Source organism: Vipera ursinii (genome assembly GCF_947247035.1).
Source record: "Vipera ursinii genome assembly, chromosome: 3".
Lineage (NCBI taxonomy): Eukaryota > Metazoa > Chordata > Lepidosauria > Squamata > Viperidae > Vipera > Vipera ursinii.
Genome location: NC_139516.1, coordinates 83,784,240 through 83,802,540, shown reverse-complemented (window position 1 = coordinate 83,802,540; position 18,301 = coordinate 83,784,240). Strand labels below are relative to the sequence as shown.

The following is an 18,301-nucleotide window of genomic DNA, read 5'->3' as shown; positions in this document are numbered from 1 at the left end:
GGGCAGGGAACCTTGGCTCTTTTATGACTTGTGGACTTCAGTACCCAGAATTCCTGAACCAGACATACTGACTCAGGAATTCTGGGAGTTGAAGTCCACAAGTCATAAAAGAGCCAAGGTTCCCTACCCCTATACTAGACATTCCCAGTTATAATCAAAAGCATCTACAGCTTCTATTATTTTATGTTCAGATGGCAGGAGAAATTTGGTTCTTTAGAGAAGTTCCCTGTTTCTTATTTGTCCATTTAAAACCATCTGGGAAGGCCAGGATTTCTCAGGGGACACTTTTACAATGGGAGAAAGAATAGAGAAAGAATAAGAAATATTGAGCAGATGCACTGATTCATAAGTAAAATCTGCGAGGTCAAGAGACAAATGCATCCAGTTTGCAAATCCAAATTGCTCATATTACTGGCACCTAGACATGCTGATTTTTGATGATTATTATTATTATTATTATTATTATTATTATTATTATTATTATTATTATTATTATTATTATTATTATTATTATTTTGGTAAGAAATTCTCTGCCTCCTAAAGTATACCTGTTTAACAGACAGTAGTTATGTCTCAGGATTTCAGCCTGGTGGTATCTGGCAATCAATACGTTTTCTCCATTATGGTAGATTAGGAATAAAATTATATTGTTGTGTTTAGTTGAATCTGCAGAAGTTACCTACTGTCTCCTTTTAGAAATACAAATTTCTTTGGCAGACAATCTCTCTCCTTCTCCTCTTCCCTTGTGTTGCTTACATAAACAAATCTCTTATTAAATTCATTAGGGGACAAAAGTATTTTTTTCTTTCAAAGGTGCCTGAAGCAACTGAAACCAAAAGAGGGGTCTATGACAATTGGCCACAGCCAACACAACACGGTCAACTTGTCACAGCCAATTTGCCGCGGGACAAAAGTTACACCAATATCAAAGAAACAGTGGAATAGAATCTTTCAAGAAAGTATGAAAAAGGAGGAACAGAATGAAATGTGAACGACAAAAATTGAAATATTTTTTATTTATTTTAAAAAATTAAATTGAATTGTTAAATTGTCCCACAGCGAGTTGTCCTCTGGCGAGTTGTCTATTGCGAGTTGGATGCTAACTAACACTGGTTGTTAATTAAATTCTAGCTTTCAAAACACTTCTTTCTTTGATGTAAAAACCATTTAGTTATAATAATCATTTATAGCAAATTCATTCACTTCAGTAGAATAAAGCTGAATTGAACTAAATCTTCACAGAAGACCTCTCTGATTTATGTATTTGGAGGACCACACTGAATCTCAGTACAATTACTAATATATGGCTAACCTCCCATCTTCTTTACAGGGATGTAGATTGATCAACTAAAAATTGTGTTGCATTATGGATACAATAATGATGTATGATATGAAATCTTCTCATTGTATGGACCCTGACTATGTACTTCTAGAGTAGCTAGAACAGACATGTCAAACACAAGGCCCGGGGGCCAGATCCGGCCCGCAAAGTGGTTTCATGCGGCCCACAAAGCCATCCTGGAAACAGTGAGGGAACGGCCCCCACTGCCTTGGCCCTGGCCCAGAGACCCTCCTCCTACCAGAGACCCCCAGATCTGTCCCACTCCTGCCCAGGCCCCCAAAGGCACCCTTCATGTGAACGATGTAGAGCTGGCCATGCCCACCCAGTAGGCCATACACACTTTAGCCACGCCCACCCAGTAGGCCACACCCACCCGGCCCCCTGAGGGCAACCGCAATGCTGATGTGGCCCTCAATGAAATTGAGTTTGACACCCCTGAGCTAGAACATGGCTTTTCTGGATCCACAAGAATTTGATGGAAGTTTTATAAGAGACTAAGGACAAAAAAATAAAGAAAAGAAAATTTATTTATTTATTTATTTATTTATTTTATTAAATTTTTATACCGCCCTTCTCCCAAAGGACTCAGGGCGGTGTACAGGGCAATAAAATGCAACATACAAAAGTTTAAAAGAAAATTAAATTAATTGGCCCTAACAATAAATAGTTAAAATAAACTCAAACCCTTAGTCCAGGCCGGCCTGTTCAAACAACCAAGTCTTCAGATCACGGCGGAAAGAGCGAATTCACTCGAGGAGAGCTATTCACGGCAATTTTTCCAAGATGCAATGGAAAAAAACATGGCCTCTTGTTCCATGAAGTAATGCTAGATCTGCCATTTTGCAGATCTTCGGGTTCTTGGAAAAAATTTCTAATAAATTCTACTGGTTGAAAACCTTTGAAAATCCCTAGTATGGGACACCCTTCCCCCAGAAATTTAGAGTTACGATTATCATAATTTTCAGAGAGAAATGTTACTATGTATTATGATAAGAATTATGGAAGTTGTAGGAATACACAAGGTTAGGGAAGACTGGCTCATACAACTCATCCTTGTACTGACTTCTAACCCCAAAGAATATAATGTTTCTGTTGGAAAATTACATCTTATATATATATATATACCAGACAAGGAAGGCATGAAAAATGGGATATAAAAAGCAACAAAACAGCTGTCTGTATAAATTATGGTGCCCATTTGGCCTGCTTAATGGTTGACATTTTAAAAATACATTCCTGAAAATACTGTCCAAATGAAAATTGACATGGCTTGAAAACAGCACATTACATTGCATAAAAATAATGGCTTGCTGGCAGAAATTTGTATCTTCCATAATACATTCATCTGAAAGTGTGTTAACACCTCCACTGAGATATTGTGTGAACTTGAACAACTATCAAAGATTCTGCCTGATCACAGGCATCCATTCCTAACTACAACGATGCCAAAATGATGAGCGTTCATCATGACATTATATTGCAAACTCTATCCCTCATACTTGCATCACAATAATATTGTACACATGCATGTAAGAGGTGGAACTGGTATCACAATGGTGTAATGGACATTTTGTCATTTGTTCCCTTTGCCTGCTCTCACAGACCCCTATGCCTAGTGTATTTGGATCATTGTTTCACACAAGGAAATCATCCTAACAAAATAGAATACTGTACTTTATTATCCCTTGAAGACCACTCGGAAGCTCCAACTGGTACAGAATGCGGCCGCGAGAGCTGTCTTGGGAGTTTCCCGGTACTCCCATGTTACACCTTTGCTCCGCGAGCTGCATTGGTTACCAGTTGTCTTCCGGGTGAGGTTCAAGGTCTTAGTGATGGTTTTTAAGTCCTTACATGGCATGGGTCCGGAATACCTCGGGGACCACCTGCTGCTGGCGTCGACTCCCCTCCGCCCCGTGCGTTCCCACAGAGAGGGCCTCCTCAGGGTGCCTCCGGTCAGAGAATGCCGGCTGGTGGCCCCCAGGGGGAGGGCCTTCTCTGTGGGCGCCCCGGCTCTGTGGAATCAACTGCCGGTTGAGCTCCGGATGGCACCGGATCTCCGCTCCTTCCGGCGCGGGTTAAAGACCCATTTATTCGAACAAGCTGGGCTGGCCTGATGGGGAGTCAACTTAGGGTTTTAATACTTGTATATTCTTACTGTTTTATTTTGGGCAATAATTTAATTCATTTTTAACTTTTGTACTTTTGTATTTTTATTATATGCCCTGTTCACCGCCCTGAGTCCTTTGGGAGAAGGGCGGTATAAAAATTTAATAAACTTAAACTTAAACTTAAATGGGATAGACACACAGGCAATTTGTCTCTGGTGCATAAGCTCTCAGTGTATACGCAAAGCAACAGAGTAATAATAAACATAATAACAAAGGATAATAATGATACCTTAAGAGAAGAACAGAATGACAGAGTTGGAAGGGACCTTGGAGGTCTTCTAGTCCAACCCCCTTCTCAAGCAGGAAACCCTATACCATTTCAGACAAATGGTTGTCCAACCTTCACCTCAAACCTTCCACCTTTCCAGAGTCATAGGCTGGAAGGGACCTTGGAGGTCTTCTAGTCCAACCCAATACTCAAGCAGGAGATCCTCTACCACAGGGGTGCCAAACTGCCGGCCCATGGGCCAGACACATCATTTGGAAGCCATGCCCACCCCACTGCCGGCAATGGCAAAATCGTCCCGATATGTTGCGCGATGTCACATGACATCACAAGTTTGACATGTCTGCTCTACCATATCAATAGAGAAGGTAGTAGAACAGATGAGAAGCATAAAAGTAATCCTAAGATCATTTTTTATTTCATGAAACAGAAAACATTTATTTTTAATATTATATTATGTACATCGATGGGACTTCTGGGGTCAATGAGTTTTTCAAGCTACATAAAGATTGCAATGTAACTGTCACTGCATTTACAGCTTTTCTAACATGTAACATAAGGCCCACTTGTTTGTTCGGTAGCCTTATTAGACTTATTCCTTCCTATTTAGCTGATTTTTATATCAGCTGTACAAGAAAAAGCAAATACCCAGAGTTTTTACAGTGTAAACAAAGTATGAAACTTGCATGAGAACCACATGAGAATGTATTGCTTCTGCCCTTTTGTGAAAACAGTTAACCTTTAGAATTGCAATTTGCACAAGATGGAACCAGCCCGGGAAAGTAATTTCTTCATATTCCTCAGATGCCAAGCAAGCAGATTCTTCCCCTTCTCCCTTGTAAATACAAGCCAACCCTTATGTACTCCAGCACTAATTACAGTGAAAGTTTTAACTATAATTCCTTCATTACACATAATATAGCATGGCATTGGCTTGCTTTTAGCACAATATGATGGGTAAACCAGGCTTCTACAATTTATTAACTATGGTTTACAGTTCACTAGTAAGTATGAATCAGGTTCTTGCTCAGCAAATCATGATTAAAATAAAACATGGCTCACAGCTATATGTGAACTCAAGCATCAATTTGAGAATGCGGCTTGAAAAGGATTTGCAGTCTGTGGGTCCAAGAAATATCATTTATAATTGTGATGGTGTAAGTATACTTATTGTGTTTAACACTGCAAAGAGAATGGAGGGGAAAAAATAACTGAAAAAGAAAAGGGAAGGGGGGGATTCACAACCCGGAAACTAGATTGTGATTTCCAAAACCATATTTCTACTGCTTCCAACAGATTATCGGAGCAACACACTATCTACTTAATAAACTCTACTCCAAGAGGCATTAACTGGCTACATCTAACCTTACGCTTAAGAATATGAATTTACATTTTCCAGTATCATCTTAGATACTCTAAGCATATCCTGTAACAAGAAAATTATTATTCCCTAACCATCCTGACACAGATTATTGTTATTATTTCTGTGTCTTTTCTTTCTTTCCAGGTAAAGAACGAAGAAGTGAGTGGCGCTCTCTGAGTTTGGTTGTTTTCTTGCAGACATTTCATTAGCCAACTAGATAACATAATCAGGGCTAGTCATGAAGAAGTACATGCAGTAGCAGGGTGGGAGAAGCGAGAAAGTTAAATTTTACTGTCTTGGCTGGGAGAACAAAAAATTCTATGATGGATTTCCCAGTTGTAAGGACCACAATGCTCTATTTGTCTAATAATGGTGTGTGTGTGTTTTTTCCTAGCCTAGATTTTGGCTTAGGGAAATGTGCTACAGTAGCAATAAAATCACAAACAGTAATGGAATTGAAATGTGGAATGGCCAAACCATCGGGAAAATGCAGGCAAAGCAGATAATAAGACCTGGCAATGGCTAATAGCATGGAAAATTGAAGAAAGAGACAGAGGGGCTAATTCTGGCTACATAAGACCAAGCCTTAAGAAAAAAGGCACACAAAGACACAATTGAGAAGACAGCAAATGCTGCCTCTGCAAATAAGCTGATGAAACCTAGATAGCTGCTGCAAGAATATCCCATAGACTGACTACGAAGAACAGCATGACCAAGTTGCAACAATGGTACATTGGAATAGATACAACAAATACCATTTGTCTGCAGGCAAGAACTGATGGGACCACAAAATAGACAAAGCAATGGACAACGACAAGGTTAAACTGCTCTGGGACATGCACCTGCTACACAACACACCAGATTTAATAATGGCCAATAAGAAAGACAAAAAAGTTTGGATAGTGGGTATGGCAGTACCCGGAAACAGCAGAATATAATCTCTCTTTGTTGATGTTTCTGAAAATATAGTAAGTTATATAATACTGGTCTAGAGGACCAGAAACACAGGAGAAAAATTCATAACATAATGAAAGAATTCATTAGTATAAATTCTGAAACTGAAGCAAATATATTCCACCCCCTTCTACAATTTCTATATTAAGGAAAAGCACCACTCAAGAGGGATGGTAATGCTTATAAAAACTTTATTTTTATTTCCAAGCCGTATTTTTAAAATGATTCCAATAAGTCAATAAGGCATCTGAAGAAAAGGACCACATAGATAATGCTAATATAATAAAGCCAAGACAACAGCACTGATATTTATGAGAAATAAAATCTCACTTTATGATCTTTATGTTATCGACATATCTTTGAAAGCCACACTGTTCATATTAGTCAAATAATTATCGAAACCCTGAAGGCTACAACACAGGTCTAGAAGTCCTAAACAACCTGAAAACATCACAGAGCTGAAACGCTGATCTATAAAATCTCAGTTTTACAAGAATCTGTCCAGGCCAAAAAAACAACAACACCCCTGTATATACTCAGTTAATGCAGCTTGTAATCAACTGTTCATTATCTCAACAGAAAACAATGATTGCTTCAAATAAAACATAATCACAACTGCGTTAAGGAGTGTTGATGGAATGTGAAATACAGTACGAGGGTGTAGATTTTGGCAGCTAAATAATACAGAAATACAACTTAACCCAAGCAGTTCTGGTATTGTCTGCCGTCTGAAAGAAAAACCTTCCCTGAGCATCAAATGTGTCACCCAGGTTCCACTCTATCAACCTTCCTTAAAAAGGTAACTTCTGAGTATGCTAGACCAGAGGTCCCCAACCCACGGCCCACGGCCCACTACCGGGCCTTGAACCTTTTGGAACCGGGCCGCAGAAGTGTAAGTGAGTGCTTGCGCAAGCAGGGGCGTACTCACGCACGCTCCCTTTGCTACAGCGGCAGGTGCAAGTGCCTGCCACGTGTGCAAATAGGAGTTGCGTGTGCGGCACATGTACTTGCCTGCCACTCATGCGGAGCCATTCCCTCTCCCCCGCAAAGCCAGAGAGGTTGGGGAACTCTGTGCTAGACAACAATGCCCATAATTTCCAGCCTGCCAGAGCCAAACGGAAAGATGTTGCTTAGGAAATATGAAAACAACTGGAAGATGATATCAGCTTGGGGAAATAATTCACTAGGGAAAGCCAAAGTATCTATAAAATACAAATACAACAAATCATTTACCGGTATTTCCTCTTCTGGTGTTCAGGTTCAGTTGCTGCTATTTTACCTGCAAATGCTAGGCAGCTCCATCTAGGATTTCATAAACAAGCTAAGATTTAAAATGTAGTCAATGTTGTGAGTACAAGTAGCCTTTGACTTATGACCCCCAAATTAGAACCAGAACTTCTGTCGCTTAGGAAGACGGTTACATTTTTACAACCTTTTTTTTGCCATGGTTGTTAAGCAAATCGTAGTCATGAAGCAAATCTGGCTTTCCCTATTGCAGGGGTAGGCAACCTCGGCTCTTTTATGACTCAGGGACTTCAACTCCCAGAATTTCTGAGTCAGCTATGCTGACTCAGGAATTCTGGGAGTTGAAGTCCCTGAGTCATAAAAGAGCCGAGGTTGCCTACCCCTGCCCTATTGGCTCGGCATGTCGGAAGCCAGCTGGCAAGGTTGCAAATGGCGATCACAGGATCCTGTGACACTGCAACCATTGTAAATTCATGCTGATTACCAAGCATACAAATTTTGATCACATGAGCATGTGGGTGCCGCAACGGTCATTAAATACAAGAACCACTTGTAAATCGCCTTTTTCAGTGCTGCTGTAACTTCAAAACAATTGCTAAAAGAATGGTTGTAAGTTGAGGACTATCCATATAGAGTGCTCTAGAGTTCAGGATTCGGGCCAACCAGCCAGTTATGCAATCTTTCAATGTATACCTTTCTATTTTCCACTCATCTCCACCACATCCCTACGTGGGCACTTAATAAGTCATCAATACCCACATGTCCCTGGTTATTCCAACGATCGTTGTATTTCTCAGCTTCTCTTTCCTTCAACCTACTCCCATCTCACTCAAATTTTGTGCTTGCAATTCTCATGCTCCTATAAAACTTGTGATTTCCTCCAGCTTCTCAACATCTCCCCGATGTACCTGCAGGCGTTCTTGTAACAGCACTCGCCCCTCAACTTAAAGAGAACGAGGGGACATCTGTGATCAAAACTTTCCATCTCTTTCACTTAGTTTAATTTCTTTTCAAAACAGCTGCACGTAAGAGAGAGATTGCCGCAGAGGAGAGAGAAGGTTAATTTTTCATCCATAATTGATGGATGCGGCTTCCAAATTGCAGTTTATTCCACTAAAAAGAACTACCAGCATATGTGTGTTTTATGTTGAGGCCAACAGCACAGCATGGAGAGAAATAAAAACAGAGAAAACCATTCCAGGTTAATTGGCAGCAAGCTATCTCAGGGAGTTATTTCTTTGCAGAATAATAGAGATGGAAGGGGACTTGGAGGTCTTCTAGTCCAACCCACTGCTCAAGCAGGAGACCCTACACCATTCCAGACAAGTGACTGTCCAGTCTCTTCTTAAAAGCCTCCAGTGATGGAGCATCCACAAGCCATTCCATTGGTTCCACTGTTCTAAGGAAATTTCTCCTTAGTTCTAGGTTGCTTCTCTCCTTGATTACTTTCCACCCATTGCTTGTTTTGCCTTCTGACGCACTGAAAAATAGGTTGACCCCCCTTTTTTGTGGCAGCCCCCCAAACATTGGAACCCTGCTATCCTGTCACCCCCTAGTCCTTCTTTTGCTAGACTAGCCATACCCAATTCCTCCAACCTTTCTTCATGTTTTATCCTCCAACCCCCTAATCATCTTTGTTGCTCTTTTCTGCACTTTTTCCAGAGTCTCTACATCTATGGTAACCAAAACTGGATGGAGTATTCTAAGTGTGGTTTCTTCAAATGCAGATATCTAGGTCTCTCAATCAAAATCTCTAAACCGTCTCCAATCAATATTCTCTAACAGGTCCTACTCCACTAAACTATATAAGCTACCCTCACGTGCTGTATTTCGCAGCAACAATGTTGTTTGGAAAATACAATATTTGCAGAAGTTTGGCATGGAGAAGATTTTAATGAAAGTGCTTTTTTTTTCCCTCCTGCACATACTGAACAAAAGCACGATAGTAAATAACTCTGCTTTAGAATTGGTCTATGCCCTTGACTGGAATAGAAACCCTGATGATTTTATCTAAGGGAGATCTCAAGGAAAAAAAGCTCTGCACTCGTTTTAAATTTAGGTGTTGTCATCAAGTGCTACAAACTTTGTGCATGCCAATAGATATACTAATATACTAATTCTTGCAAAGTAACAAATCACACTCTTTGCAATATTTTTACCAAGACCCCATTTAATGCCTTTGTGGCATCAGAGGGCCTAATAATTATTTCTTATATTTTGGCTGCTATTACCATAGCTGCCTTGAGTTTAGTGGAATATAAATTCAGTGAAATACAAATTAACTAAATAAATTTGCCTTTTACAGTAATTAAGATAAAATAATCGCCCATTACATTGGTTCGGTTTTGAAATCTAATGACCATACAAATATAAATATCTTGCCAGATCAAAGTGAAAGATAATCTATCACATTCATCTATGTTGTGTCCATTCAGCTGCCTCTGAGACATTCACATTAGGACTTAGAGGCAGTACACTATCCCAATATGTTTGAAGTCAATATATACTAGAAGAGATAAAAGGATCGTATGTATTAATTAAGGAATGGAGCAAAATCCAAGCAAAAATCCTCCGCCCCGTGCGTTCCCACAGAGAGGGCCTCCTCAGGGTGGCTCCAGTCAGAGAATGTCGGCTGGTGGCCCCCAGGGGGAGGGCCTTCTCTGTGGGCGCTCCGGCTTTGTGGAACCAGCTGCCGGTTGAGCTCCGGATGGCACCGGATCTCCGCTCCTTCCGTCGCGGGTTAAAGACCCATTTATTTGAACAAGCTGGCCTGGCCTGATGGGGAATCACTTAGGGTTTTAATATTTATATATATTTTTATTATTTTTATTGTGGGCAATAATTTAATTCTTTTTTAATTTTTGTATTTTTGTAGTTTTAAGATATGCCCTGTTCACCGCCCTGAGTCCTTCGGGAGAAGGGCGGTATAAAAATTTAATAAATAATAATAATAATAATAAATACACTGTTTCAGATGTCTAACATGACATCAGTCCGTTCTGGTAGAACAGACCAGGAAATCAACTCCACCAGAAGGCTAAAATTAGTTTTATTGAGATTGGCTGCAATAGTAGAATTTTGCAAGTCTGATTGTGCCATACCTCCTCCCCTTATACTCCAATGAATCTGGAAGGTGTCTGTCTGAGCATTTTCCAAATGTTATCACATTTCAGATATTTTTAAAAAACAAAAATGCTTCCACCTCTTTTGCCTAGATACCAGTTCCTGCCTATCTCTGTCAGTCGTATTCTTTACCCTTCAGGGGTGTCAAACTTGCAACGTCACGTGACATGTCACGATGTATCGTGACTTTTTTCCTATTGCTGACAATAGGGTGGGCAGAGTTTCAGCATGACGCATCCAGCCCATGGGCCGGCAGGTTGACACCCTGCTGTACAGATTATGACAGAGATAGGATTGGACTCTAGAGTTCTAAAGAAAGAGGAAGAATACAATCAAGGAAGTAGGAAAGCAAGACTAGGCTAACTGTGGGTGTGGGGGCTTTGGTTCAGTTAGACCAGAGGTCGCCAACCTTTGTAGGTTGGCAGACCGGAGGAAAAGAAAGGGGGAAGCATTCTACATGCCTGCGTGCACACGCAAATGGAGTGGAGCTAGTGCCCACGTGATATTCATTAGCCCTGACCCATTCTTGCGTGGCACAGCGGTGGCCGTTTTAGCACCTTGTAGTGTGGCAGTGGGCCATTTAAGTAACAAAGTGCAGATACAGTAGCTGAAAATAGAATTTTGGTAAATCATGTGCATGCACACGCTCTACTGTTCTTCAGTTCAAGACAAAGGGTGTAGATCTATTTTAAATTAAATGTAAATTTATTTGTATAAATGGACTGGCATTCATTTTCTTCCTCTCTGTCCAGATATTCTTCTGGTGGAATCTTAGAGGTACTTTGAATTTTGTTCTGCTGGAATACAACCAACTCCAAAGGGATATTCTTAGTGGAACTATTTCATTCTGAGCTCCAAATGGATTTTCATTCAGATTTTTAATAACTACACAATATTTTTATTTTTAGATCTGTGCTCTTATATGTTCTTCAGCTGCACATGTATTTATCTCATTTTATTATATTTATGATATATGTGTTTCTGCTACAAACCCTAATGAGAAAGCATATTTCAAACTCCTACTTCTTCAATTGCACCATTAGTCAATTAGTGTATACTATATGACTGCATTATATGCAGAGCAGTTAATATTCTGTATTAACATGCAGTTACATATCGGCAAGTGGCGATTGGTGACTAGTTAACATAACAATGAAGTAGATAAATGGCTGACATTAAAAACAATGGTCATTTATCAAACTCAAACTGGAATGAGGTACTGACTAGTGCCAATCTTACGGCTTATACCAGGGATGTCAAACTCAATTTCATTGAGGGCCGCATCAGCATTGCGGTTGCCCTCAGGGGGCTGGGTGGGTATGGCCAGGGTGGGCGTGGCCTACTGGGTGGGCATGGCTAGAGTGCATATGGCCTACTGGGTGGGCGTGGCCAGCTCTACATCGTTGGCATCAAGGGTGCCTATGGGGGCCTGGGCAGGAGTGGGACAGATCTGAGGGTCTCTGGCAGAAGGAGGGTCTCTGAGCCAGGGCCAAGGCAGTGGGGGCCGTTCCCTCACTGTTTCCAGGAAGACTTCGTGGGCCACATGAAACCATTTCGCAGGACAGATCCGGCCCCCGGGCCTTGTGTTTGACATGTCTGGCTTATACTGTTTAACATTTTTATTTATTATATGGATTATTATTTATTATATGGATGAAGAAAAGGAGGAAACCTTTAGCAAATTTGCAAGTGACACAAGATTGGACTGACTAGCAAATAACCTGGAAGACGAAAATAGAATTCAAAACACTTTGTCATAAGATTATAGATTATTGATTGAATATACAGTAACAGAGTGAAGTTTAATAAAGACAAATGAAAGATTCTTCACTTGGGAAACATAGCTCAAAGGCACAGGTATAAAGGATGTCCAGCTTGGGAATAGTACTTGTGTAAAAGACCTGGAATTGTAACCGTATAAAACTGAACAGGCAACATTAACAGAATTATGCTTTCTCAAGCACAGAAAGAGATTTGATGCAACAAAGGAACACTCAGTTCTATTTCATTCTGAATTGGTCAGAGCATTCATCATTCAAGTATTGTGTCCAGTTCCAGGCACCATACTGTATGAAGGGTTCAGACAAACGGAGAGAGCTTCAGAGAAGTGCAACAAGAAGTATCTAAAGTAGGTTCTACAAAGAGAGACTAAAGAAACTGGAATGTTAAGAAGACTGACATAATACCTCTCTCCAAATACCTGAAATATATCTGATAACTAGTCAAGATGAGCTGGACAGAGTACTGGACAGGAGACAATAGATTTAAGTTAAGGCAGGCAGATTCTGGTTCCATCTTGGAAACAGCTTCTAAGTCTCAGACGAGTTTGACAGTGGAAACAATTACTCAGGGAAGTGGTGGGCAGAGGCTAGACACCTATCTGTCAACGATAGTTTAATTTGGATTCCCAGGCTGAGCAGGAGATTGAACTCCTTCCAACTCTGTCATCTGAATTGCATGTAAAAACTGCACAGACAGAATTCCGCCTTCGGATCAAACAGGCATTCTACCTGTGCTGCTTTAACTAGTATAAATAAGGAACATTCACAACATTTAATCGCTTTCTGCTGTGATCGATCTGGGCTTGCACCAAACTTTCAGCCTAAGGCAGACATGTCAAACACAAGGCCCGGGGGCCGGATCCGGCCCACGAAGTGGTTTCATGTGGCCCGCGAAGCCATCCTGGAAACAGTGAGGGAACGGCCCCCACTGCCTTGGCCCTGGCCCAGAGACCCTCCTTCTGCCAGAGACCCTCAGATCTGTCCCACTCCTGCCCAGGCCCTCATAGGCACCCTTGATGCGAACGATGTAGAGCTGGCCACGCCCACCCAGTAGGCCATATGCACTCTAGCCACGCCCACCCAGTAGGCCACGCCCACCCTGGCCATACCTACCCGGCCCCTTGAGGGCAACCGCAATGCTGATGCGGCCCTCAATGAAATTGAGTTTGACACCCCTGGCCTAAGGCAAAGACAAATTGACATTCCCTCCCCTCGTTCTACTTATGGAAACTAAAGGGTCGAGACAGGCAAGGATGTCATGTAATTGTCAGTCTTTCCCCATGAAAAAAAATAAACCAATAAGGAGAATAGCTAGAAGTTAAAGCCAAAGGACTGCCACTGCTAGCACCTGCTACCTAATGGTGGTGCTTCATGCAGGCTTGATGGCCAACAAACAAAATATAAGATGGAACTCTGTTAGGAAGAGTGGAGGGAGCTTGGTACTTTGGGCAGAGAAACACCAGGAAGAGACTTACTCTTAATCCTCACAGCGTTCTTAATGCAATCCTTTAACCATTTCTATCATTTATTTTCTTCGGGGGAAATATTAAACTTGGGGGGGAGCCTAAACTTTAGACCTGTATTTTGTTGGAGCTAAATTTCAATCATCTCTGCAATGGACAGTTTCAGTAGAACCTGAAAAAAAATCGCAGTGCAGAGCAAGGCAGATAACCTTGGGAGGTGGAAGGGCGGAGGATGGTGTCTTTATCTTTTCCAAAAGACTAGGCGACAAGACAATGACATCAGTGGGTGCCTCTGATTTTATTTTTCTCCTTCCAAGGGAATTTTACTTCTATAGATTAAAGTGTCAACGTCTTTATCCAGATTCCTGCGGAGATATAAATCCCATGAAAATAACACTTTTAAGGTCTGCTTCTGGTCTCTGAACGTGAGTTACCCTTCCAGTGGGAACATCCAAGCAAACTCACTTGCTGCCAGCAAAATTATAGATATCTACTCACAGTTCATAACTCCCTGAGAGAAAGAAGTTTAGCCACTGTGTCTTCTCAAGGAATGAGAATGAAAGATTCTGTATATACAACGGCTGGCTCCGAAAAGAACAAAACTGGATAACTCCCTGTCTGCTTCCTCCCTCCCTCGCTCCCTCCCTCAGAATTTGTAGGGGACCTCTATCTTGCAAATATAAACAAGTCAGTTGGCACAGAAAGAAATACTTTGTGAGAGCATACCTCCAATTAGATAATCTATTGCATTTCAAGCTCCTCTGGAGTGCTGATGATATTAATTATGGAAGCTCTTCCAAAGCAATTTCATTGTATTCATAATCCTCTTCACATTGAACAAAGTGTTTAATATATAATAGCCATAAATAATGTAGCTACCTATTTGCAATGAAACATTTCAAGGGATAAATAAAAAAAGGATTTTAATGGCCATTTTAAAATAATATTGCCAGAGCAGCAGGTTATTAATATTTCACTTGGCCACAAATCTTTATAAAAATTAATATCTTGTATTAATTTTTGCCTGCCAGCAACAGTGTTTGGGATGTAATGGTTTAACTTTGTGAAAAGAACTAATTAATGAGAAAATCTTCTCTGTGCTTCTTTCTTCTCTTCTGTTGCAAACACTCCCTGGGCCTGAGATGCCAGTTCCAGGAGGAACATCTCTATGGTCAAAAAGAACAATCCATATAAAAAGCAGGGGGGGGAACAGACTCAGCTATGAAATAATGAAGAATGTTCAGCTATATGGGAGGCATTTAGCTGTAGCTAAGGCAATGTTTGTCAGCCATTTTGAATCAGAGTAAACACAAAGAGATTGGTGCAAATAATCATGGGTACACAGATTAAAACTATAAGACCTATTCAGCATTCTGTTCCCACAGCGGCCAAGCAAATCCTACAAGAAACCCACAACTAGGACAAGAATACAAGAATACTCTTCCATTCATGTTCCCTAGCAACTAGTACTTACAGACATACCAAAGGTATTCTATAGCCACAATGACTAGATCAGATGAACTTAATGTTGCTCAGAAAATCTGTGTTGGGGATAGTAATCTAGAGACACAAAACAGATATCTTTAATCTTCTCTTAAAGCCATACCTAGAGAAATCACATTTTTTTGACATCTCCTTCCTTCCAGTTGACACTGAGGTGATGCAACCACACCCACAAATCTAGTGTGAATTAGTGAGCACGCAGAGTTGGGATTGGAGGAGATTATGTATTAAAGTCTGGACTGGGGAAGTAAAAAATGACCACTGTAAACATTCTCTGGATTCTATTTTTCCTGAAATGCACATGTTTAAATAATTATGACTCCCCCCCCAAAAAAATAAAGGATTTCTTAAAAATATACTGCTCAAAAAATAAAGGGAACACTTAAACAACACAATGTACTGTATTTAATAGTAGGATGTCTTATTTTCTGTTCCCTTTATTTTTTTGAGCAGTATATATATATATATATATTTCATAGGGAATATAATGCCAAGCTAACAAAATGACATAAAGAAGACTCATCACCCTCTATACAATTCAGTCAATTCTCCAGCCGTGTTCATCAACAATGGCCTTGTCTAGAGAAAGCAAGATTAATTTGATACATATTTTGCAAAGGCAAAGCACATTTGTAAGTTTTTATTTGTTTCTTTAAAGGCCTACATGTGTCAGAAACAAGACATCTTTAAATAAAAACGCTTTCTTTTCCTGACACTGTCCAACATCATAAACTCAAAGGACTAAGTTACAACACAATTTTAAGCTTGTTTATGCAAATTCAGGCCTGGGAATTCAGTGGGTTTATTCAGTGGGTTGTTTTTTTTTTCCAAGCATGAGCATAGAAATTGTATGTATCCATCCTTAAGACATCATAAGACCAAACTGTAATTGGTAAAAATATATTATGTGCCTATGTGCCAATATGGATGTGATAATTTAAAGCAATGAGATGGAGGCATTGGTTTCCTGGTTTTCCAGACATAGATGTATATTATAACAAAAATATTGTAGTGTGAACTGATTTTTATCCCAGAACAGGCTAAAACATTGTGTTCAACTGGAGAAATCATAACATACAATGGGAAGAAAAACTACCAGCTCAGCTTCAAATACTTTATCCTTAGGGCATGTGGCTTTATGGCTTTAAATTAATGTGAAAGGCTCCAGGATGTGATAACCAATGAGATTTCCAGCATAACCCTGGTGGCATTATTTGTCTGACAGAAATTTATAGGACAGTGTGTTTATAAAACTGCACATTCCAAATTATCCCTTTCCATTTTTCTTGCCTTAAATTTATTGCTGGGAAGGAGAATCCCAGTAGCATCATTTTATCAGTGTCTTGCACATCTAAGCGTGTGTGCGCATTTGTGTCTAAATATATCCCACTTTGAATGGTCACACCCTCCCCTTTTTGTTCATGGCTTCAATATGCTGAGGGACTATTAAATGCTTTTGTCTAATGACATTACAACTTGTATCCTGAGCTTTTTCAAGACAGACGCTCCTTGATAAAAAATTTTTCCCCTGGGAAGCCAGCTGGCTGCCATTCAACAGCCAATTCATGTATCTTCTTTTAAAAGATGCCGCAAAACCCCACATCAAAATTTTACCTAAACCTCACCTTCTGGCCATCCCCTTATACCATGCAGGAAAGGCTGAAGCAGTAGTAAGAAAAATGCCTATTCCTGTCTCCTGCTTGACCATCAGAAACAGACAAGCCTGTCATTTTGGCTAGCAGAAATATTTTCATGTGGCAAGATTACACACCACCAGAAACCGCCTGTTCATCTGTGACTAACCTATGCACTGAACAAAATAAAGATGCAATGAAATAATAGCATTTTTTAAAATAATAATAAGAATAATAATCCAGTGCTGTTATCTTCTTTCCAAAACCAATGCTGCCAGCTTCAGGAAAAGGGGGAGGAGGCTGAGGATACTAGCGATCTTTAGAAAATGGCTCTTCCAGCTTGAGGCAAACCCAGGAAGGGATCCCAACCACCACTACCACCACCACCTCTGGCAATTGAGCCGGGGAACTCCAAAGTAAAATGAGATGGACAATCCCGAGATAAGGAAAAGGCAACGAGGCTGATCTCAGCTGGGAAGAAAGTCATGCACATGGGAGATAATACACCATCAAACCAAGGTGTGTGTGTGTGTGTGGGGAATCAGCCCAGGCGTATATGGATGAACCCGGCTGGTTTAAAATCGGGCCAGGACAGATTACACCCACAAAGACATATAGATATATACGGAGGCCTCTTTTTTTCCCCCTATCTTGCCCAACCCGGGTTCGGGATGCCCAGGGCGCCTGGGGGGCAGACTTTAGCAACAAGTTGGAGCAACTTGAAAGGCTTGGAAAGCAGGACTTTCGGAGCGGTCGTGAGAAAGGGGAGAGCGGAGGGAAGAGGAAGGAAGGCCGTCCGAGCTCGCTCGCAAAAGATGCTTACCACCAAGGCTGGCACCCCGGCCGCCAGCGAGTAGAGGAGCACGGGGGGCAGCGCGCTGCTCTCCTCCGGCCCCGGGTAAGGCTTGCGGTAGGCGCTCTCGTAGCAGAAGAAGCCCTGCAGGTTGACCGTGAAGGTGTCGGTGTACTCGAAGTAATAAGCCAGCATCACAGTCCCTGCCATGATCACCATCTGGAAGTAGAGCATTCTGGTAGGAAGAGGAGGAGAGGGCACTGGCATGTACTCCGGCGGCCGCGGCAGCCCCCCTCCCCGGCTGCGCGCTCCGCCCGCTTCCCGGCGGCATCCACCGGGGAAGGGGGCGGCGGCTAGTCCCAGGCGGCGACGACGGCAGCGGCGACGGCAGCTCGAGGAAAAGCAGGAGGAGAACGAGGAGCAGCGGGCGTGCAACCACGTCCCCGGGAAAGGGAGAGGGCCGCCCGCTCGCTGGGACCGGCAGCACGTGGAGCGGGCAGGCGGCGGGCAGACGCGGCCGGCCCCGGAGAGCTGCCTTCGGAATGACAGCGACCACGTGCCCGGCGCTGGCAGCCCTTCCCCCCTCCCCCGAGCCGCTGGAAGGAAGGAGGGACTCGCGCTCCGAAACTCCGCCGGGTTTTAGACGCCGCGATCCCGGCGCAGGGAGCGTGAGAAGAAGGCGGGGAAGGGAAGGCCAGACTCAGCG

The 18,301-nt window shown here is 41.7% G+C and overlaps 1 protein-coding gene across 1 annotated transcript in view; it reads right to left on the bottom strand.

Annotated features, from left to right (window-relative positions):
- The window catches only part of PLPPR5 (phospholipid phosphatase related 5), a gene marked incomplete at both ends in the record, with an annotated part of 81,212 nt that extends 63,350 nt beyond the window's left edge, over positions 1-17,862 (bottom strand). Inside the window, one exon of the mRNA XM_083357625.1 lies at positions 17,626-17,862. Coding sequence (XP_083213751.1) covers positions 17,626-17,862 — 237 coding nt within the window. The remainder of the gene's footprint in view (positions 1-17,625) is intronic.
- Positions 17,863-18,301: the final 439 nt, after the last annotated feature.